We start from the raw sequence: 23,302 nt of genomic DNA, 5'->3' as shown, positions 1-23,302 counted from the left end.
AATCTTCAACTGGATGAGTAGACAGATAGGGTAGAGTGCTAGATTCTTATATTTATTTTCGTATTTGGTCAGGTTAACAGATGCTGAAGCCAGGTGTCTTATGTTGAGAAAAACCCTCTACCCGCAGATGATCTAAGAAAGGCATGCCCCTTCTGGCATTCTCGTTAAAATGAAAAGAAAAACACAGTTGTCTCTGAATGCTCTAAAAACATTCGCCTTAATAAGCAGATGAGTCTTTAGAAGCTGGTCCTGGACAGGCATTATCAGGCAGCATGGAAGGAACCCTTCTCTGGGCAAGTCAGGCTCACACAGCTAACTGAGCATTAACGTAGTCTTTGTTATATTTCCTTCCTTTTTTGTACTCATTATCATCTTTCTCTTGTTACTGCTGGGCTGGTGGAAGTGCTTGTGACATGAACAGTAGTGTATCTCAGGTCTTTCACTTTGCTGGTGTTGATGGCAAAGGTTGAGGAGGCAACGGGAGCTGGGGCTGCTGGGTGCGGGGGCTGTGGTGGTACCGGATGGATACATAATTGTAGCAAAGGCGGCTGGGTAAGTATGGGCAGAGGAGGTAAAGTCTGCCTTGGAAGTCCCTTGGGTCGATAATAGCGGATACCCAATATCATAGTCTTCAATATGTTTAGAAGGTCAACTAGCACCTGACAGATAGGAGGATAAGGAGGCATGTCAATGTGTCATTTCCTAGGTGTGGCAGAAGGTGTGGATTGTGGTACCACGAACAGTCACTGTGTCTCCAAAGGCGAGGAAGAAATCACCTTCTTCAGAATAATTCTGAGCACAAAATTAGAGGTAGATTCAGGGGGCTGGTCATCATTAACATCTTCTTGCTCGTTTGTCTTTTCATCATCATCCTTCTCCCCCCTCCTAACTGGAAGCAGCCTACTTCAGAAGCTAAGTCGCCAGATGTGGAGAGATCCTTACAGAGGAATCCAGCTGCATCAACAGTGGAAACACAGCCACCACAGGAGAGGCTGGAAGCTATTATACCAAGGAGAGTGCAGCAGAAAATAACTGAACAGCTGACGAGACATTCAACGGTCCATGCGTTTAATAGTTCACTGATTGGGTGGACATTGCCAAAAGAAAAAAATGAGCCCCAGTTCTGAAGCAGCCGTTGATGAGCACAAAGCCAATGTAGACAGAGATACAAAAATAAGACCGATTTCAAAAGTTACAGTGGACTTAAAAGTGACTGAAGAAGGCAGACGGTGGTCGGCAGCAATGGAGGCAACAGCTGATGACTTTGAAGCTGATGATCTGCATGCCAAACTGCAGTCAAAGAGGAAGCCACGAACGAGATTGTGTCTTCCTAGTAGATGACATGGAAGTGTCAAGAGGCCCTGATTTTTTAGTAGGCGGCTTGTGTATGTGCATACGAGGAGGTGCAACAACTGAAGACTTCGACAGCAGTAACTAATGTAGGTGGTTCTTTCAATTAACAGAGAGGCAGACAAGTAATCAAGAATTTAATGACAGGCATGACACCTTAAAGACTTAATTTTGGTGCTTGTCAAGTCCAGTTTGCATCTTTTGAGACCAGAATCAGAGCTATGTATCGATTAATGTTCCTTTAAAGTTTGTCAGTCTTCAGTGACAATCGTTAAGAGTCTTTGCCAAAAAAGAGTGACAGGTGATATATTTCTTTGGATTAGGGGTTAAGTATAGACCAGAAATGGTCTGGGTTTGCAGATCTCCAACGTAATTTTTTTTACAAGAGCTTCTTGGATAAAGGGTTGGAAATAAAGGTTCTTGGAGCAGAGATCAAGAGGTTTGCCTTACATTTTACGTGCAGTAAAGAATCCGAGCTATGAAGCCTCCGAGGCAAGTTGAGTTGTGTGTGAAAAAGTGAAAGATTCAATGCTAGAGAAACTGACTATCAGGGACTCACAGAAAAAAGCCTCACAAGTGTTCACTGCCCTTTACGTGATGTTACTTTTAGCACTGCTTCTTAGCCAGTCCCCTCATCTTGAAGAGTACTCTTCTTCTTTCAAAAATATATCCCTCTTGATTAGGTTTATTCTCCCTAACAAAGTAACTCTGACCATCATCCCTGCCCCAGTCATCTAAATACGTGTGTTCTTAAGCAGTTTCTCAAGTGGCTTATATATACCTTGAACTACCATTTAGTAAACGCAGGTTGATCAAAATGACACAGACTAAAGGGATGCTATGGTGTATCTTTTTTTTCGGTGGGGAAGAAAGGGGTGAAATGGGCATAACCCATATAACTAAAAAAGGCATTTAGCTCCACACGGTATCCAACTTTTGTTTTAATTAAAAAAAACATTTCATACAAAAAATAGAAGAACCAAATGTACAAATACTTCACATCTTAGCATACAACAAAATAACCCTCAACGTTGTTTTGTCCCAGATGTAAAACACAATGTTCGCATTAGGGTGGAGGGAATACACATATACACCTCAAATAGCAGTGCTGTCATTTCTGCTGTCCAGCTTTCCCAATAGTGTACAACTCCATTTTCGGCCACAGCCCACTTTAGACACTTTCCCATCCACAAAACTGTTTTAATAGGCCATTGATGACATTCCTATCTGAATGATATACCTTACATAAAGGTAAACTCCAGAGAAGGGCCAGAGGGATACTGTGTCCTTTATGTCAACAAGCAGAGCAGGAAAGGGTCAACGTTTGACAAAGTGAACAATCAGACAAAAGGGCCCGGGTGTTTATAAGCTTCTTCATTTTTGGTTACTCTCCTTCTGTTTTTCAAAAAACAGACAGTATCATGATTCTAGTGATTACCCATTCAGATAACTCGAAATATCATTTAATAATGACTCACTCATACCAGAAGAAAGGGAGTAAAGCTTGATCAAATGATTTAGAACTACAGTCTCAATTCCTAACACGCTATCAGCGGTGCTGCTCGGGTTAGTAGGAGGTGCAACACTGGCAGCTCTATTTACAGTGTGTTGAGTCTGGTAGGCACCTCTATGATGGGATTGCACATATACTCCCATCACTCCAACGAGCTATACTTTTGAATGTGCACCATTGTTTCTCCTTAATTTATAGCTTCATTAAGGTTGCAAGGCTGGCCTGTTTGATTCTGTGCACCATCTGGTGTCTACGAATTATCACACAGTTCACTTTAGTACAGAGCTAATGCTATTGGGGAACTGCACTGAAGTCATCTTTAGATTCTTGGGCTTGAAAATGACTGTCTTTTCTTGTCATCCCACCATTTCCACATGATGGAAACTGGACTCAAAGCATATACATTAACAGTCTGGCAATTTCATGTGGTCCCTTGGCTTTGGAGACATAACTGTCTAATCTTGTGGTCGGAGCGCAGCAGTGGGAGGAAAGGGCCTGGGCTGAACATCTACAGGTACTTGAATATGGAGGAGGACCTTCTAGCTTCCTCTTTTCACAACTCCTGCCAAGACCAACAAAACAGATGTAGATGTCAGCCTAATCTACATGTTTTTTGGCTTGCCGATAACCCCATCTGGATAGCATTCTTTGAATCTAGCAACAACTCCTGGATCTAGTAGGTGGATTCCATCCAGCTGATTCCCAAGGGTGATCCTGAAAGTGAAGAAAATATAAAGTCTTTAATAAGAGCAGTAACAGACAGTCAATTACAGCATGATTAAAGCTATGAAAATTGTGGTTAGCTCAACGTCAAATGCTACCATGATCTACCTTGAGATCAGCTCTCGCCATACAAAAAGGCACACAGGCACCATCCTTTTTCATTAGATCAATACTGGGATTCTGTGAGCATGGCTGGAGCTCTCATTCAAAAGCAGCGATCGGGGAAAAAGTTGTCAGGAAAAAAAAAAAGTTTGTAGGAACCTTGGACGAAGAATTTAAAACCACTGCAAACCCACATCTAGGTGGCATTTCCCATAAAGCATTAGCCGATCTGTGTCATTATGGACGAGAGGAGCACCGCAACCTTGCTCAAAAATTGTAAAGGAATTACTAAATGCCTTGGGCATATAGCAACCACTACATAATAGCCATCATGGAACTAGGAATAAAGATGATGATTGGGAGCAGGAAAGGACACTGATTTAATTAGCTAGACACTCCTAATTTGCTGGCTATGTGTATGTATGGTTTCTGTTTAATGCTCAATTGCTTGGTCCCTAAGCACGGAGTAAACAAAAGACACAAAGCAATGAAATCTCATCACTCAATTAGAGTAAGGTAAGAAAGGAGTTGAAAGTTGTACAGCCAGAGCCAAATTATTCCAGAATTTCGTAAACGACCATATTAATGCTGGCTCAACAGGAGCTCATAAGTGCCAACCAGAAACTTTGCTCAACCAAATGAATACTACTATCGATTCAAAGGAAACTAAGACACTAACAAATCTTCCACAGAAACTCGCCAAAAGCCTGATCTAATCCAAATGAGAATACATTAGTTGCACAGCTATGCATTTGTAGACTAGGTCTATAGTGGTCCGCTTTTTCCTTTTCGGAAAAGTTATTCGATTAAAAAAGATAATTCTCGAAATCTCACCAGGTTTTCTTTCCTAGCCAGGCCTTGTTAAAATGCAACTTTCTTCCTGAAAGTCCTCTTTATAATAAAATATTGCAGGTGTGCTGCTTACCAGCTAACTGCCACAACTTGGAAAAATTGGCTACCCACATGAAAAACGAGCCTTGATTGAGCCACTCCAACACTTTATCCAGCCATAAAAATAAATAAAAAAAGAACACAAATCAACATTCCTACCCCAAGTACTACAATGCCCATCATGTGAATCTGCAATATACACATGCAATAAACATGAAAATGCACAAGCACAATCACCTTGTATTATTACAACCTGTTCAGATGGAGGAACAAAAACATACAAAAATGCTACTTTGCATAGTACATCCCCCTGTAAAACGCATGACTACTACATTGTCCGGTATTACACTATCAAAGGTTAGTTACGTAATAAAATAGGTTAGTAGTAAAGGTTAGTTGATTAAAAATAAGGTAACAGTAACAAAATAAAAAAAATAAAAAATAAAAAAGAAGGATCGGGGTGAGTGTCTAACCCTAAGACGACATAAAAAGTCAAGTTGTGTAGTGGAGGGAATGTAGCAGCAGGCGATGTAGTGAGGAAGTAAATTCACAACCCCTCCTACTTGAAGACAATAAATAGTTTTCTTATATACTCATGTCACCAGTGGCCCCAAATACAGACAAAAATCGTATGTTCGTCAAAGAAAATGGCAATAAAAAAACCGTAAAGCCATAAAGAAATAGAAAACAAACAATAACTCAAAACCTCCCACTTTTAAAAAATAAACTTGGTTAAAAAGACAAAAGAGGGCTTTGAGATTCGAACATATTCTTCCAGACCAAGCGTCAAAGGAAATTTCATACTTCACAGAGAAATTCACTAAATTTGCCAAGTTGTAATCTGAGAAATAGATGAAATCAGGACTGCCATCTTAGTCTTCCTCATAACTGTATCACTGGAAACCCCTACAGAATCATTTGACACACTAAATCATCTAACTACATAGGAGACCACAAACACAAAATTGCTAGAGATTTTCTGAAGCACTGGCCCCAATTCATAAATACCTCTCTATTACTAGGAGAAGGTATTGCCGGTGAACCTGGTACTAACATGCAACTACAATTCATTGCTGGAAACAACTTGCCATGAAAGCACCAATCACGACTGGACTGGACTGGAACTGTGAAAGGGTTAGCGTCTATGTAGTTAATGATATCATACACACTCTGTATGCTAGATAAAGGCCAAACACGCCTGGTCTTTGTTCTGGACTTCTCAGCTGTATCTGAAATCGTGTTACAGATCATAAAGTCTCGATCTGGCAGTGATGGAGAAACAATGTGAACCATTTGAGATAGGTTCAAATGATTATTTAAGGCACTGCCCCCAAAAGCTTGAGTTCTCTTGAAGAACTGCATTACTTTCTGCCTCGTATGACGGACAGAAGTCAAGACAGTGTTATTATAGAAACAAGTCATGGATAGCATTATTTGTTATAACGCCAATTACAGAATGATAATGATCTAACATCGAGCTCTCCCTGGCTTGCCCATGCACAACTAACACGTCCTTCTTTCCAACCCTACTCTCTCCTTGCTGCCTCTGCTACACCCCTTCATCCCTTCATCCCTTTATTTGGAACACATATGGGCTAACTCTCATGTACTGCTAACTAAGAATACATGCTTTCTTCTCCTTTCTTTTCAGCCGACTTCATGCTGATACCCCTTGGAGGACAAAAGGGTAAATGGCTGGGTCTGCCCTGGTTCTTATCGCTCTGACACTAATGGCTTAATGTCTTGTTTCTCTTCCCCATCTTGTACTGAGGGAAAGAACCATCAGCCAGCGTTAGCCTCTTTGAATAGGATTGCTTCACTTCATTGCTTTCTCCTCTTGCATCCCCTTTAAAATGCTTATGAATTAACTGCTAGCATTGGCCTAGCACGATGGCTTACATCACTTCATACAATGTCTAAGCAGATGGCTTAACTGTTTGAGCTTTGCCCCCCTCAAGCATCCGCTGACTTGCTTCCATCCTCTCTACGGCACTGTCTACACAACTGCTGCAGTGATCAACTGTGATATTCTACAAAGTCTGGTCACTTTCAAACGATAAAGGATTCATTTTAGGGCATCCGCTTTAGGCCACATTATCCTGGATACTCTATGTGATACACTCTTTGATGAACTGAGGTGCATAGGGAATCTCAATACAGTGTTGTTAGACCTGACAGCCTTAGGGTAGTCACCCCTAACTTTCTGCCTGCCTCCCTCCACTTTGTGGACACTGTTTTTGCTGTTTTTTAGACTCTGCGCACTTTACCACTGCTAACCAGTGCTAAAGTGCATATGCGCTCTCCCTTAAAACATGGTAACCTTGAATCATACCTGATTGGACTATTAATTTACTTATAAGTCCCTAGTAAGGTGCACTTTATGTGCATAGGGCTGGTAAATTAAATGCTACTAGTGGGCCAGCAGCACTGGTTGTGCCACCCACTTAAGTAGCCCCTTTTCCTTGTCTCAGGCCTGCCATTGCAAGGCCTGTGAGTGCAGTTTCACTGCCACCTCGACTTGGCATTTAAAAGTACTTGCCAAGCCTAGAACTCCCCTTTTTCTACGTATAAGTCACCCTTAATGTGTGCCCTAGGTAACCCCTAGAGCAGGGTGCTGTGTGGGTAAAAGGAAGGACATGTACCTGTGTAGTTATATGTCCTGGTAGTGTAAAACTCCTAAATTCGTTTTTACACTACTGTGAGGCCTGCTCCCTTCATAGGCTAACATTGGGGCTGCCCTCATACACTGTTGAAGTGGCAGCTGCTGATCTGAAAGGAGCAGGAAGGTCATATTTAGTATGGCCAGAATGGTAATACAAAATCCTGCTGACTGGTGAAGTCGGATTTAATATTACTATTCTAGAAATGCCACTTTTAGAAAGTGAGCATTTCTTTGCACTTAAATCCTTCTGTGCCTTACAATCCACGTCTGGCTGGGCTTGGTTGACAGCTCCTTGTGCATTCACTCAGACACACCCCAAACACAGGGTACTCAGCCTCACTTGCATACATCTGCATTTTGAATGGGTCTTCCTGGGCTGGGAGGGTGGAGGGCCTGCTCTCACACAAAGGACTGCCACACCCCCTACTGGGAACCTGGCAGACAGGATTGAACTGAAAGGGGACCTGGTGCACTTCTTAGCCACTCTTTGAAGTCTCCCCCACTTCAAAGGCACATTTGGGTATAAAACAGGGCCTCTGCCCTACCTCATCAGACACTTGCTGGAGAAGAAACCTGAACCAGAAACTACATCCTGCCAAGAAGAACTGCCTGGCTGCTCAAAGGATTCACCTGTCTGCTTTCTACAAAGGACTGCTGCCTTGCTGTTGGCCTGCTGCCTTGCTGAACTCTTGTCTGGCTGTGAAAGTGCTCTCCAAGGGCTTGGATAGAGCTTGCCTCCTGTTCCCTGAAGTCTCAGGACCAAAACGACTTCCCTCTTTCACTTGGACGCTCCGTGCGCCGAAAATTTAGACGCACAGCTTGTTCCGCGGTGAGAAAAACGCCGCACACCGACGCTGATCGACGAAACGCTCTTGGGACGACCGAAAATCCGACGCACGGCTTCGCAAGGACAACGCCGCCCGACCTCTAGAGGAGAAATCGACGCGACGCCTGCCGTGAGATCGTAATTTCGACGCGCAGCCCCGCAGAACGACGCGCAGCCGGAAAACAAGCAGGAAAATCCAGGCACAGACCCGGGACATCTGGTAATCCCCGCAATCCACGAAAAGAGACTGTCCGCGCGCCGGAAAACGACACACGACTTCCCCGCGTGGAAAATAACGACGCAAGTCCGTGTGTGCTGGGGAGAAATCGACGCACACACCCTTTTTCCACGCACCTCTTCTTTTGTGGCCCTCTGAGGAGGTTTTTCCACTCCAAACCAGGTACTTGTGCTTGAAAGAGACTTTGTTTATATTCTAAAGACTGAAGACACTGTATATCACTTTTCAGTGATATCCCTACAATTTCCCATTGCAAACTTTATTCTTTTTGACCTACAATTATCCAGATAAATATTATATATTTTTCTAAACACTGTGTGGTGTATTTTTGTGGTGCTATATGGTGGTATTGTATGATTTATTGCACAAATACTTTACACATTGCCTTCTAAGTTAAGCCTGACTGCTCGTGCCAAGCTACCAGAGGGTGGGCACAGGATAATCTTGGATTGTGTGTGACTTACCCTGACTAGTGAGGGCTTTTGCTTGGACAGGGGGTAACCTGACTGACAACCAAAAAACGCATTTCAAACAAGTGTTATTTGCCCGGCAATAGAGGCCTACTGTTGCAGCCTTTTCTTTTCTGCAGAAGCATCCCTTACATATTCCTGCTCACTCCCATCTACAAGCCCCCTTATTCCCTGAGATTGTCCCTCAAATCTCACTCCTGTGTGTAATTTTCCCCTATTCCACGCCAGATCCTAAGCAAAATACTGTAAGTTTTCTATCTAGACTACATCGGGATTATCTGGCCTTAAGCCACCTTCTGTGTGCTGATTCTGTACTACAATTAGAAAGCCAAACTTTCGATTCAATTTGAAAGCGACTGTGCTGAATCTGTTTTATAGCTATAAAATATCTCCACAAGTAGCACTTTAGTTACTCTGGTGGGTAATGTATTGCGTCTTATATCATGTTCAGTTGTCCGATGCTCTTATAAGCCTGTTTCACACCAATACGGGACTGAAAAAAATGAAGTAAATCTGGACTTGAACCGTTTGAGTTAGAGAGTTTGCCGGAATCAAACCACAAATCTTTTATAAAGAAGAAGAAATAACACAAGAGTATATTTTCACGCATGGAACACCTTTACCCACATGTTGCCCGGATCTCACTCACCAGTTGGGCTGGACATTGTGAGGTCGCCCAAAGAGTTCTATTTTCCGAGTTCCAGGGGACAGACGCTCGATCATTCCATATATTTCATCAGGTTTATGACTAGTGGAGCGCACCTAGAGTAAAGAGGTACACATCACTGCATCAGGTACACACATGAGTTACCCTAAGATTAGAGAGGCCCTCGAGTGAGAGTACACCATTAGCTGCAGGAACTAGAGTTGGGTGCATTGGCACAAAGAAGTGCAGGGAATTGTATAAAAGTGAGGATTGAGGAAAGCTTTTGCAAAGGGTTCACAAGGTGGGCGGTCTAGGCGAGAGCTGTTGAAGAAAGGTATAAGGGTGATAGTAATGGCTGTGATGGAGCTCCGGGACCAGTGCAGGGTGAAATGCAAGGGAGGTGTGGTGACTGGAATGGGGGAGCTGGCTGAGGTGAACCGTCAATAAAACAGTGATGGGGGTGCACATACACAGCACAGACATTCTCTACTCACCTCTGCCACAATTACATCACAGTCCAGCCCTCGGTTAAAGCCTTGAGGGTTTCCCTTCACTCCAACCTGACCAATGATGAGAGATAATATGAGCATTAATTAATCTGTAGCCGTTAAATCTGAAAAACATGGAAAAGGCAGAAGCTATGATCGATGTAGGTAGTGTCTAGGGTTACACAATTGAAATCCCTGGTAGAAGCCCCCTTAGCATCACAACACATTTAGCTATAGTTGAACCAAAGCGCCGGGATTCAGGAAGTTGCTTAGTTTTACACCTGTCAGTGCGACCACGGTTATCTTATTAAGGAGGTGGAAACCACCTCTATAGCGGAGTAACAGAAAAGCCCCTCAAAAACTCTTTTCCTAACCCCAGCTAGTCAAGATGGCAGCGCCACGGTTACCAGACAGTGCTCTTTCCCATGGTTCAGCCAATGGCCGGTTCGACCGGTCCTGATGATACGCTGCAGCTGATTGGTCTTCACCCAGATTATCTCATCCACCCGTTCGTACCTAAAAAAAATAAGTATATATGTATATACACAGTTTAATTTAGGACAGTGTAATAATTCCTTATACAGTTAGGTAGGTGGATTCGCATGAATGCAAGCGTGCACAGACCAATCTTTTTCAACTGAAAACACGGAGACCACGAAGTATTTCAGAAGGAACAGTTATTATGGGATTAAATTATTAAAGGTAACTCTTAAAATGTGCACTTCAACCCTCTAATGAATCCATTGCTAACTCCCAACAACGAGATAATCAGTTTCGAATACAAATCACTCATGCTGGCAATCTTAACACTTGTTTTCGTCAGTGGTGAGAGTTTTGTTTTCCAATCAGGCCATTTGTTACTTGGACCAATCCCTCATCCAGTGCTACACTACAAAACATTTTCTACTATTAACAAAGAAAAATATTTTTTTTATTCCAGTTTAGATGACTTGAAGGTGGAAAAATGGCACAACACTGCATATCGATTATACCCTAACTTGGTCAATGGGCTTTGTGTTCTGCCCTGCTTGTGAGGCAAAGCAAGTGCCACAGGACATTAATAAAGTATGAAAATGTTGCGGGACCTCTCCAGAGCGAGGCTGAGGAACTGCTGTACTTTCTCTACTTACTCTGGAGACGCTCTTGCTTGACGTTCATGAAACAGGTCATCATAAAAGAGAACAATCTGCCACTGATCATGCCACAACCTTAAAATCAGCTCCAAATGCTAGTTCTAAAGTCACTTCAAGACTGGGATGCTCACCTACAAAAATGACAGTTCTTCATCCTAGGATCTTCAGCAATAAACACAGAGTATCTCTCCATCTGCAGGATCCCAGAACACTTTTTCAAAGGGAAACGATTTTTCCAAAACAGCCGTTTGTGTCTATCTATAGGCAACATTAATTAAATATTTGTTTTCGCTTAAGTATAAACAGAAAACAAAATAACATGAATCCCTTTTTTAAAAAAAGATAAGAGGAGTAAGGAAATGGACTCAGATAGGCAGAGACGAAAAGGAACACTTAATAATGGAGACACCGCATCAAAATGGACTGCATTTTTCCACTTCCATAAGCAGATCTACGTGCACTGGGATGCATAACCTTTCCTGTAAGTGAAGGATAAAGCTATCTTCATGGTGATTCTGTTACTTTTGGTCTGTAGTGTATTTCCCATGATCAACTTTCAGACATCTGTTTGGCCGAGTGACAGAACTTGAAATTATTTCTATGGCTGTGCTAACACCCCTTTGCATGATGGTACCGTTTACACATATATGACTTTTACACAGCATGCCCACATCCCTACACGTGTACACCTAAGTGGTGGGAATGATCTGAAAGATGTGTATACTGGCCGTATTGAAAAGCTTGCTTTCACTCGAAAAGCGAGAACATGTTTTCAATCTGATGCTAAACGTTTGCAATGCTTTGACATAAGAAGGTAGGAATAAGAAATGTGTTCGTTTTAGGAAAACAGTTAAACAAAATCTGTTAACATGGCACATTTCCCCATAGATCTCATTGTACATCTGCTGTGTTTATGTTGGCATGCTTCATTTAGTGGATCTGGCGCCTAGACGCAATTCACTTTGAAGCATTCAGAGTTTAAATAAATTAAAGAACAACAACAGCTTCAACACTTTTGTATAAGCAGGTTTCTGGTTTGTTCCGCTTGCACCGATGGAGCCTACAATGTGCTTTGCACCATACCCTGAGAAGCTGGTGAGACAGAGAGGTAGCAGAGTGGTATCCCACTGAGAGGTTAGTAACATGTGCCCGCCTTTCTGAAGACAAAACCAGAGAGAGAACCATCAGGGCTTTGAACAATGGTCTTGCAGCCCGTCTCAGTATTCCACATATGGAGTTCCAATGAATGGACTGAGCGCCCAACTGTTTCAGATTCGAGCCACACTGATCCACTAACGTGGAGCTCGTGTTAAACCTCTCTGGTGAAGGCAAGCCTCTGCCACGATTAAATACAGGCCTGGTCCTATAGAATAAGATAGGAGAGGGCTCCCTCTCCCTTTTTTCCTAACAGTAAAGTGGTGTGATTAATGACAGAGGGCTTTTCTGGCCTATCTGCTCCTAAAAGGAGTAGACTCCCGCAGACGTTCTTTGAATGTTTGCTGGGGAAATGCAGCCTGGGTGAAAATGGCAATTGCGGTTGTAAAGTAAATAATATTCACAATTGAGAGACTCATGGATTAGTTATTATTTGGGTCCAAAGGCAGCAATAAGGGGAAAGCCTTCGCCTGCTGTTGTCCCTCTTTGAAGGGTTACACCCCAAACATTTTTCCTCTGCACCTCCTGTTTTGCTGAATTTGTTTTTGTTGGTTTTAGGACTCTGTGCACTTTACCACTGCTAAAGTGCTTGTGCTCTCTCCTTTCAACATGGTAAAACTGGCTTACACCCGATTGGCACATGTAAATTATGTGTACCTAATAAGGGGGTACTACATGTACCCAGGGCCTGTAAGTTAAATGCTACTAGTGGGCCTCCAGCACTTACTGGCCACACACTAAAGTAGCCCTTTTAAACATGTCGCAGGCCTGTGTGCAGTTTTACACTCTCATTTTGACCTGGAAAAAATACCTTTTGCCAGGCCTAAACTTTCCTTTTAAGAACATATAAATCACCCCTAGGATAGGCCGCGAACAGCCACTAGGGCAGGGTGCAGTGTATTTAAAGCGTTGGACATGTAATTTTAAGTTTAACATGTCCTGGTAGTGAAAAACCCCAAAAATTACTTTAACTACTGCAAGGCCTACCTCTCCCATAGGATAACATTGGGTTACCTTATTACATTTAAGAAGAGATACATTTTGATTGAGAGCAGGTAGGAATGTCAAGTGTAGTCTCAAATGAATTATAATTTAAACCGCTCTTTAATGGCAAAGTTGGATTGTAAATCAGGATTCAGAAAACGCCACTTTTACAAAATTGGCATTTTTGTGTCCTAATTATTTGGTGCCTGCAGTCTGTACACTAGGTCACATGACTAGGGGTAGTTGGCAGGTGTGTATTCCTCCCAGGCAGTATCATAAAGGGGGACTGGGTGTTGACAGAATGGGGCAGTCTGGCCTTATGGCAGGGGGAGAGCTGTCACCTACCACACTTGCACTTGCAAAGGGGCTGTCTCAGCACACTCAAAGGTCTTCCGACGAAGTCTGTCACCCCAGCCCCACTACAGCCAGGGCAGGGTACAGAAGGACATTTCAGAACCAGATGTAGGGGGAAGTCTATACGTTTCTCTCACTTCAAAGCTGGCACCAGGTATAAATACTGGACAATCATACCAACTCTTCAGATCACATCTGGACCTGTGGAAGATTCAACAGAAGAACTGTCCTGCTGCATAAACACATTGCCTCTAAGTTAAGCCTGACTGCTTTTGTGCTGAGCTACGAGAGGGTTAAGCTTGGGTTAATTTAGTGACTTTTGTGGTCCACCCTGACAAGAACTGTGGTTATTGCTTGAGAAGGGTTAACACCCTCACTTCAATCAATAACCTAATTTTCCACACCAGCTTCCCTTCTCTGCAGTGAGGTGTGCTTCTTGACATGGTGCAGAGGAGATGTCCCCGGGCAAGTCATAGGTACCTCTTGGCCTCTGTTGAGGCTGGAGGAGCAAGCTTGTTGTTCTCTAAGAATAATATTCTCGACTGCCTGCTTCATCAACAACAGCAGGCTCTAGCCACACTCTCAGGGTCAAAAGATTAATGTGCATTACAAGATTGGAAGGTCTTCACCAGCTCAACGAAAGGGGAGGGAAATCCAACTGTATCACTCAAATGATTATTTCACCATGACTGTTCCCGTTTTGTACTGCTAGAGGATCTCATTTGTCACCGAGGCATGTTCATCCATCTCTTTGAAGGAAAGGTTAAGGAATATGTTACTTACCCTGTAAGTATCTTTTTGTTGTGTGTAATGCTGTACTTTCCTATGCTTAGCAGACTACTGCCATCTAGTATTGGGGCTTGGGCATTGCTTTTGTTAGAAAATTCTTTCGAGTCATGAAGTGTAGGGACTCCTCTTAGTATGTATTGCCCATGGTCCTCAACTCCTTAGATTGTTTTTCACTCATTGGATGAGCTTAGGATAGGAGCAGTACATATAAGAGTAAAGATGCACATGCAAAGCGCATTTTAGAAAGAGAACTGTGTAATAGAAAAGTGCGTTCATCAGTCAATAGCTTCAGGGGAGGTGTATGGGTACATATGAATCTACAGCACTACACGGTAAAAATAGATGCTTACAGGGTAAGTAACATTCCATTGGTAGCATGTGTTGGCTATAGATACACATGCTTAGCATCAAATGTAAAGCAGTGCTCCACAAAAGTTGTTGCTAGCTAATGGCTGATGTAGACACTTGAAAAAGTGTTCATAAGACAGGTCGACCCACTCTAGCTTGTTGGTTGGTTAAAACACACAGCAATGCTTGGTAAATGTATGTGGGTTATTTCATGTGGCTGCTTCATTGATGTCGAGCAATGGAATGTTGCCTAAGAAAGCCATAGAGGCTCCTTACTTTCATGTGGAATGAGCTTTAGGAGCAGCAGGTAACACTTGTCTGGCATTGCAGTAGCAAGTTTGCATACATCTTAGTGTCCACCTTGCAATTCCTGCTTTGGTGATTGGGAAGCCTTTTTGAGGGTTTGAAAAAGTGCAAAAAGCTGCTGAACTTTACCAAAGGGCTTTGTCTACTTGATGCAGTACAGTACAGCTCTTCTAACATCAAGTGTGTGTAGTGCTCTTTCAGCTACTGAGTCTGTTTTTGGAAAGAAAACTGGGAGTTCAATGGTATGATTTAAATGAAAAGAAGAAACCACTATAGGTGGGTTTGTTCTTAGTACAAGTTTATCAGGACAGCCTTGGAAAAACAGTTCTTCCAAAGTGAGTGCCTAAAGTTCACTGATCCGTCTAAAAGATGTTATAGCTATGAAAAACGCCACTTTCCAAGTGAGAAGCTGTAGATCACATGAATGTAATGATTTGAAGGAAGGACCCATAGGCCTAATAGGACTATATTGAGATTTCAGATTAGGGCAGGTGGAATGGAGGTGGAATAACTGACTTTGACAGCAGGAATTTTAAGCAAACATATGTTGTCTGTTTTGCATATGTGCAGCAAGTGCTGTTAAGTGTAAACTAATGGAAGTGTAGGCTAGGCCTGCCTGTTGTAGGTGGAGTATGCAACAAATAAGATCTTGTACCATAGGTGAAAGCAGTTGGGTTTGTTTTTTTAAGCAGTAGTGTATAGATCTTTTCCATTTTGCTGCATAGTATGCCCGTGTGGTAGCCGTACGGGCTCGTTTAAAAAATGTCATACATTCTTGTGGAAGATTTAGGTATCCAAACTCCAGGATTTCAGCAGCCAAACTGCTAGACTGAGCTGTTTGGGGTTGGGATGTCAGACCCTGCTCTGCTCCTGAGTTAGAAGGCCAGACCGGCAGCTTTGTGTGTGGCACAACTGACAGCTGTAGCAGAGTTGTGAACCATGCTTGTCGAGCCCATGTTGGGGCTATTAGGATTAGGGTGAGGTATGTTTGGCTGAGTTTCTGAACAACGTAAGGAATGAGTAGGAGAGAAGGAAAAGCATAGGAAACTAACCCTGACCAACTGATCTATATGGCATTTCCCCTAGATGAAGGTGAGGAAAAATGATGGCAAAGCTTTGGCATTTTGCTTTCTGCTGTGTGGCAAAGATCTGCCTCCGGGATTTCCCATCACTGGAAGTATGACTGGAGTAATGTGCCAATTTCCCACTCGTGTACCTGTTGTTGCATTCTGCTGAGCAGATCTGCAAAGTTGTTGTCCACCCCTGGTAAGTATTCTGCTAGGAGGTGGATGTCATGGTATAAGGCCCAATGGCATATGTGTTGTGCTACATGAGACAGTTGTATAGTATGTTCCTCTCTGTGTTTGTATGTAATACATGGCAGTCATGCTGTCTGTATGGATAAGAACTGACTTGTGTTGAAATGAAAATGTCACTTACCCAGTGTACATCTGTTCGTGGCATCAGTCGCAGTAGATTCGCATGTTTTGCAATAGCTCGCCATCTGGTGTTGGGCCGGAGTGTTACAAGTTGTTTTTCTTCGAAGAAGTCTTTCGAGTCACGGGATCGAGTGACTCCTCCTTTTGTCTCCATTGCGCATGGGCGTCGACTCCATCTTCGATTGTTTTTCCCCGCAGAGGGTGAGGTAGGAGTTGAATTGCAGTAATAGTGCCCATGCAATGGAGTGACTAAGTATGTACCTATTTAAGGTTGAGATGATACATATACAAATAGTTGAAGGTAACTTCCAAACTGCTACAGGCTCCCGGGGAGGCGGGTGGGCACATGCGAATCTACTGCGACTGATGCCACGAACAGATGTACACTGGGTAAGTGACATTTTCAGTTCGATGGCATCTGTCGCTGTAGATACGCATGTTTTGCATAGACTAGTAAGCAGTTATCTCCCCAAAAGCGGTGGATCAGCCTGTAGGAGTGGAAGTAGTTTGAAATAATGTTCTTAATACGGCTTGACCTACTGTGGCTTGTTGTGCGGATAACACGTCTACACAGTAGTGCTTGGTGAATGTGTGAGGCGTAGACCATGTGGCTGCCTTACATATTTCTTGCATTGGGATGTTTCCTAGAAAGGCCATGGTAGCACCTTTCTTTCTGGTTGAGTGTGCCCTTGGTGTAATGGGCAGCTGTCGTTTAGCTTTAAGGTAGCAGATTTGGATGCATTTAACTATCCATCTGGCTATACCTTGTTTTGATATTGGGTTTCCTGAATGAGGTTTTTGAAATGCAATAAATAGTTGTTTAGTCTTTCTGATGTTCTTTGTTCTGTCAATGTAATACATCAATGCTCTTTTGACATCTAATGTATGTAGTGCCCTTTCAGCTACGGTATCTGGCTGTGGAAAGAACACTGGAAGTTCCACTGTTTGATTTAGATGGAACAGTGAAATAACCTTTGGCAAAAATTTAGGATTGGTCCTTAGGACGACCTTATTTTTGTGTAGTTGTATAAAAGGTTCTTGTATTGTAAACGCCTGAATCTCGCTTACTCTTCTTAGGGAAGTAATGGCGATGAGAAATGCCACCTTCCAGGTTAGGAACTGTATTTCGCAGGAGTGCATGGGTTCAAAAGGTGGACCCATAAGTCTAGTTAGGACAACATTTAGGTTCCATGAAGGAACAGGTGGTGTTCTTGGTGGTATAATTCTCCTAAGGCCCTCCATGAATGCTTTAATGACTGGTATCTTATATAGGGAAGTTGAATAGGTAGTCTGCAGGTATGCAGATATTGCTGCAAGGTGTATTTTAATGGAAGAGAAAGCCAGGTTAGATTTTTGTAAGTGAAGCAAGTAACCCACTACATGTTCTGGAGTTGTGTGTAATGGTTGTATTTGATTAATATGGCAGTAGCAAACAAACCTCTTCCATTTACTTGCATAGCAGTGCCTGGTGGATGGCCTTCTGGCTTGCTTTATGACTTCCATACATTCTTGGGTAAGTTGTAAGTGCCCGAATTCTAGGATTTCAGGAGCCAGATTGCTAGATTCAGCGATGCTGGATCTGGGTGTCTGATCTTTTGGTTGTGTTGTGTCAACAGATCTGGCCTGTTGGGCAATTTGATGCAGGGTACTACTGATAGGTCGAGCAGCGTTGTGTACCAGGGTTGCCTTGCCCAAGTTGGTGCTATTAAAATGAGTTTGAGTTTGTTTTGACTGAGTTTGTTTACCAGGTAAGGAAGGAGAGGGAGAGGAGGAAAAGCGTAAGCAAATATCTCTGACCAGTTCATCCATAGGGCATTGCCTTGGGACTGTTTGTGTGGGTATCTGGATGCGAAGGTTTGGCATTTTGCGTTCTCCTTTGTCGCAAACAGGTCTATCTGAGGTGTTCCCCAGAGTTTGAAATAAGTGTTCAGAATTTGGGGGTGAATTTCCCATTCGTGGACCTGTTGGTGATCTCGAGAGAGATTGTCTGCGAGTTGATTTTGGATCCCTGGTATAAATTGTGCTATTAGGCGAATTTGGTTGTGAATTGCCCAACGCCAAATCTTTTGTGCTAGCAGGCTTAACTGCGTGGAGTGCGTCCCCCCTTGCTTGTTTAGATAATACATTGTTGTCATGTTGTCTGTTTTGACGAGAATGTATTTGTGAACTATTATTGGTTGGAAAGCTTTTAGTGCTTGAAAAACTGCTAGAAGTTCTAGGTGATTTATATGCAGTTTTGTTTGATGTACGTTCCATTGTCCTTGTATGCTGTGTTGATCGAGGTGTGCTCCCCACCCTGTCATGGAAGCATCTGTTGTTATTACGTATTGTGGCACTGGGTCTTGGAAAGGCCGCCCTTTGTTTAAATTTATGTTGTTCCACCACAGAAGCGAGAGGTAAGTTTGGGGCTATTAACACCAGATCTAGAAGATGACCCTGTGCTTGAGACCACTGTGATGCTAGGCACTGTTGTAAGGGCCTCATGTGCAGTCTTGCGTTTGGGACAATGGCTATGCATGAAGACATCATGCCTAGGAGTTGTAATACCATCTTTGCTTGTATCCTTTGTGTTGGATACATGCGTTGTATGATGGTGTTGAAATTTTGAATTCTTTGGGGACTTGGAGTGGCTACTCCTTTTGATGTGTCTATTATGGCTCCTAGGTATTGTTGTACCTTGCGCGGCAGAATGTTGGATTTTGTGAAGTTGACGGTGAACCCTAGTTTGAAGAGGGTTTGTATGATCTGATTTGTGTGATTTGAGCACTCTATTAACGAATGGGCCTTGATTAGCCAGTCGTCTAGATATGGGAACACATGTATTTGCTGCCTTCTTATGTGTGCAGCGACTACCGCTAGACATTTGGTAAAGACTCTTGGTGCGGTTGTTAAGCCGAAAGGCAGTACCTTGAATTGGTAATGTATTCCTTTGAATACAAACCTTAGGTATTTCCTGTGCGATGGGTGTATTGGTATATGGAAATAAGCTTCCTTGAGGTCTAAAGTTGCCATGTAGTCGTGTAGTTTTAGCAATGGTAATACTTCTTGTAGTGTGACCATGTGAAAGTGGTCTGATTTGACGAAAGTGTTCACTACTCTGAGGTCTAGGATTGGTCTCAGCGTTTTGTCCTTCTTTGGTATCAGGAAGTACAGTGAGTTAAACTCCTGTGTTTATTTGTGTGTTTGGCACTAATTCGATTGCATTCTTTTGCAATAGTGCCTGCACTTCTATCTCCAGGAGATTGGAATGATGTTTTGTCAACTTTTGTGCTTTTGGTGGTATGTTTGGAGGGAATTGTAGAAATTCTATGCAATAACCATGTTGGATAATTGCTAGAACCCAAGTGTCTGTAGTGATTTCCTCCCATGCTTTGTAATAGTGACTTATTCTTCCCCCCACTGGTGTTGTGTGGAGGGGGTGAGTGACATGTGAGTCACTGTTTAGTAGTAGGGGTTTTGGGGCTCTGAAATCTTCCTCTATTCCTAGGGAATTGCCCTCCTCTATATTGTCCCCGAAAACCGCCTCTATACTGTCCCTGGTAACTGGACGGTGTTGCTTGTGAGGTGCTAGCTTGTGTGCTCTGACCCCGAAACCCCCCTCTAAAGGGTGTTTTACGGAATGTGCTGTAATTCCCTCTGCTCTGCGGGGAGTAGTGTGCGCCCATGGCTTTGGCAGTGTCCGTGTCTTTTTTGAGTTTCTCAATCGCTGTGTCCACTTCTGGACCGAACAGTTCCTTTTTGTTAAAAGGCATATTGAGAACTGCTTGCTGAATCTCTGGTTTAAATCCAGACGTTCGGAGCCATGCATGCCTTCTGATAGTTACAGATGTATTAATTGTCCGTGCAGCTGTATCTGCAGCGTCCATGGAGGAGCGGATCTGGTTGTTGGAAATGGTCTGTCCCTCCTCAACCACTTGTTTTGCCCTATTTTGTAGATCCTTGGGCAGATGTTCAATGAGATGTTGCATCTCATCCCAATGGGCTCTGTCATAGCACGCAAGTAGTGCCTGGGAGTTCGCGATGCGCCACTGGTTTGCAGCTTGTGCTGCGACTCTCTTACCAGCTGCATCGAACTTGCGGCTTTCTTTATCTGGGGGTGGTGCATCTCCAGATGTGTGGGAGTTGGCCCTTTTCCTAGCTGCTCCTACAACGACAGAGTCTGGTGGCAGCTGTGTAGTGATGAAAACCGGGTCTGTAGGAGGCGCCTTATACTTTTTTTCCACCCTTGGTGTGATTGCCCTACTTTTGACCGGCTCCTTAAAGATTTCTTTTGCGTGCCGGAGCATACCAGGGAGCATAGGCAGGCTTTGGTATGAGCTGTGGGTGGAGGAGAGTGTGTTGAATAAAAAATCATCCTCGACCTGTTCTGAGTGGAGGCTTACATTGTGAAATTGTGCTGCTCTAGCCACCACTTGAGAGTACGCGGTGCTGTCCTCTGGTGGAGATGGCTTCGTAGGGTATGCCTCCGGACTGTTATCTGACACTGGGGCGTCGTATAGGTCCCATGCGTCTTGATCTTGGTCAGCCTGGCTCATGGTGGTGTGAGCTGGGGAGTGTGATGGAGTTTGTGCTGGTGAGACGTTAATCACGGGCGGAGGAGAGGGTGGTGGGGTAACTCTTTTCACCACTTTTGGTTGTGGTGTCTGTTCAGTTTGGAACTCCAACCTTCTCTTTCTTCTAATAGGGGGAAGGGTGCTTATCTTTCCTGTCCCCTGCTGTATGAAAATACGCTTTTGCGTATGGTCCACATCAGTTGATTGTAGCTCTTCCTCAAACCTATGCTTTTGCATTTGGGAGGTTAGCGAGTGCTCTTCTGTATAAGAGCCTGAAGCTGGGTCGGTTGCAGTTTGTTTCGGTACCGAAACCCTGTCTGCGTCCTTTTTCGGCTCCGAGGTGACTTTTTTCTTTTTCGGGGCCGAAACCTCTCGGCGCCGATCTTCTTCGGGGCCGCTGTCTCGGCGTCGAGCCGTGTCTACACCGGCATCTCGGTGTCGATGCTTGTCTCCAGCACTTTCTCGGTCCCGAGAAGGCTGCGTGCCGGTGTCTCGACCGGAGTCGGACGATCTCGGCACTGTTTGGGCCTTTTTCGGTGCCGACGGTCGGTCACCGAATTTATGGGTCGAGCCATGGCCTGGTGGCAGTGGCGTCCCCTGGGCCTTGTAAATCTTCCTCCGAGTGGTTTTCGACGTCTTACTCACGGTTTGTGTATCGTCGAATCCTTCGGAGTCCGAGTCTTGGATCGAGAAGGTACCTTCCTCTTCTTGTTCCTCGAACTCTCGGTGGGCTGTCGGTGCGGACGCCATCTGAAGTCTTCTGGCTCGACGGTCTCGGAGTGTTTTTCGGGACCGGAACGCACGACAGGCCTCGCAGGTGTCTTCACTGTGCTCAGGTGACAGGCACAGGTTGCAGACCAAGTGTTGGTCTGTGTAGGGGTATTTATTGTGGCATTTGGGGCAGAAACGGAACGGGGTCCGTTCCATCGGCGTTCTTCAGCACGCGGTCGGGCCGACCAGGCCCCGACGGGGGATCGAAAAAACTACCCCGAAGGGCACCGGAGCTCTTCGATCCTTTGACGCGGTGTTGAATCTAACTACGCCGATCCCGAACGCAACAATACCGACGAAAATCTTCAGAAATTTAGCTATTTTTCCGTTCCGAAACTCGGAGCGACAGGAACACGTCCGAACCCGATGGCGGAAAAAAAAACAATCGAAGATGGAGTCGACGCCCATGCGCAATGGAGACAAAAGGAGGAGTCACTCGATCCCGTGACTCGAAAGACTTCTTCGAAGAAAAACAACTTGTAACACTCCGGCCCAACACCAGATGGCGAGCTATTGCAAAACATGCGTATCTACAGCGACAGATGCCATCGAACATATAGTTAATACGCTTGGAGAGCAAACTGAATCATCAGAAGCTCTAGATGACTGATGTGTAGAGATGTTTGAAATGGTGACCACTGACCACGCACTGTGAGATCCTGTATGTGTGCTTCCTAACGACGTAAGGATGAGTCCGTTGTAATGGATACTGGCGGAACTGGAGCTTTGGATGACTCTGCAACAAATTGTTGCTGTTCCACCACTGCAGAGCAATGAGTCATTGACCCCCATCAACACTAGATACCGTAGGTGCCCCTCTGCCTGTGACCCTACTGGTGTTGGGGAAGGCGGACAGTCAATGCTTACTGCATGTTGTTACTTTGGTAGCGGTTTCACAACCTCTGCCCCTGTTGTTATTGCCTCTGTGATAGGACCCTCAAGTAATTTGGGGTTCATACAAGCCTTGCTACTTCTGAAAGGTACCCGTCTCTGTTGAAGCTGTCACTCTGGATGCCCTCTGTACTGGCTCCTATGAAAGGACACTCCGTGCTGGTATGTTTGTAAGATACCCATGGCTATGGCCAGGTCAGTGTCTTTTTTTATTTATTTTTCTAGTTTTTCCTCCACTTGAGGGACAAAGAGGTGTTCTCCGTCTAAATGCAGATTGAGAAGATATTGTTTGACATCAGGCTTAAAAACGGACACTCTTAACCACCTGTGGCGTCTGATGATAATGCTAGAGTAAACGTCCCTACCACTGGTGTCCGTGGCGGCTAATACACACTGGATTGCTGTGTTGGAGCTGATCTTGCCTTCCTCAATTAGTTCTTTTGCCCTCTGTTTATACTGATCAGAAAGATGCTGCAATAGCTCCAGCATCTTGTGCCGCTGAGCCAAACTATACATGGACAGAAACTCCAATGAGTGGCCAATTCTCAGGTGGTTTGCTGCCTGTACTCAACTTGTTTCTCTGCAGCATCTATTTTGTTTACTCTCCTTGTCTGTAGGAGGTGTATCACCTGTCTCCTGAGAGTTGGCTTGTTTCTCGCTGTATGTGTTA

The 23,302-nt window shown here is 44.0% G+C and overlaps 1 protein-coding gene across 2 annotated transcripts in view; it reads right to left on the bottom strand.

Annotated features, from left to right (window-relative positions):
• Positions 1-2,273: 2,273 nt before the first annotated feature.
• METTL3 (methyltransferase 3, N6-adenosine-methyltransferase complex catalytic subunit) overlaps positions 2,274-23,302 on the bottom strand; it is a 124,207-nt gene continuing 103,178 nt past the window's right edge. Inside the window, exons 8-11 of one of the 2 annotated variants that reach the window (XR_011204830.1) lie at positions 10,284-10,425; positions 9,916-9,981; positions 9,425-9,537; positions 2,274-3,577 (exon numbers count right to left, since the gene is read on the bottom strand). Coding sequence is in view for 1 of the 2 variants with exons in the window: in XM_069238263.1 (XP_069094364.1) it covers positions 3,466-3,577; positions 9,425-9,537; positions 9,916-9,981; positions 10,317-10,425 (400 nt within the window). In the remaining variant the exon portion in view is untranslated. The remainder of the gene's footprint in view (positions 3,578-9,424; positions 9,538-9,915; positions 9,982-10,283; positions 10,426-23,302) is intronic. The other variant, XM_069238263.1, reaches the window with a different exon arrangement.

This window comes from Pleurodeles waltl, chromosome 6 (genome assembly GCF_031143425.1).
Source record: "Pleurodeles waltl isolate 20211129_DDA chromosome 6, aPleWal1.hap1.20221129, whole genome shotgun sequence".
Taxonomy (NCBI): domain Eukaryota; kingdom Metazoa; phylum Chordata; class Amphibia; order Caudata; family Salamandridae; genus Pleurodeles; species Pleurodeles waltl.
The sequence above is the reverse complement of the archived record's forward strand: the minus strand, read 5'-3'. Positions and strand labels throughout refer to the sequence as shown.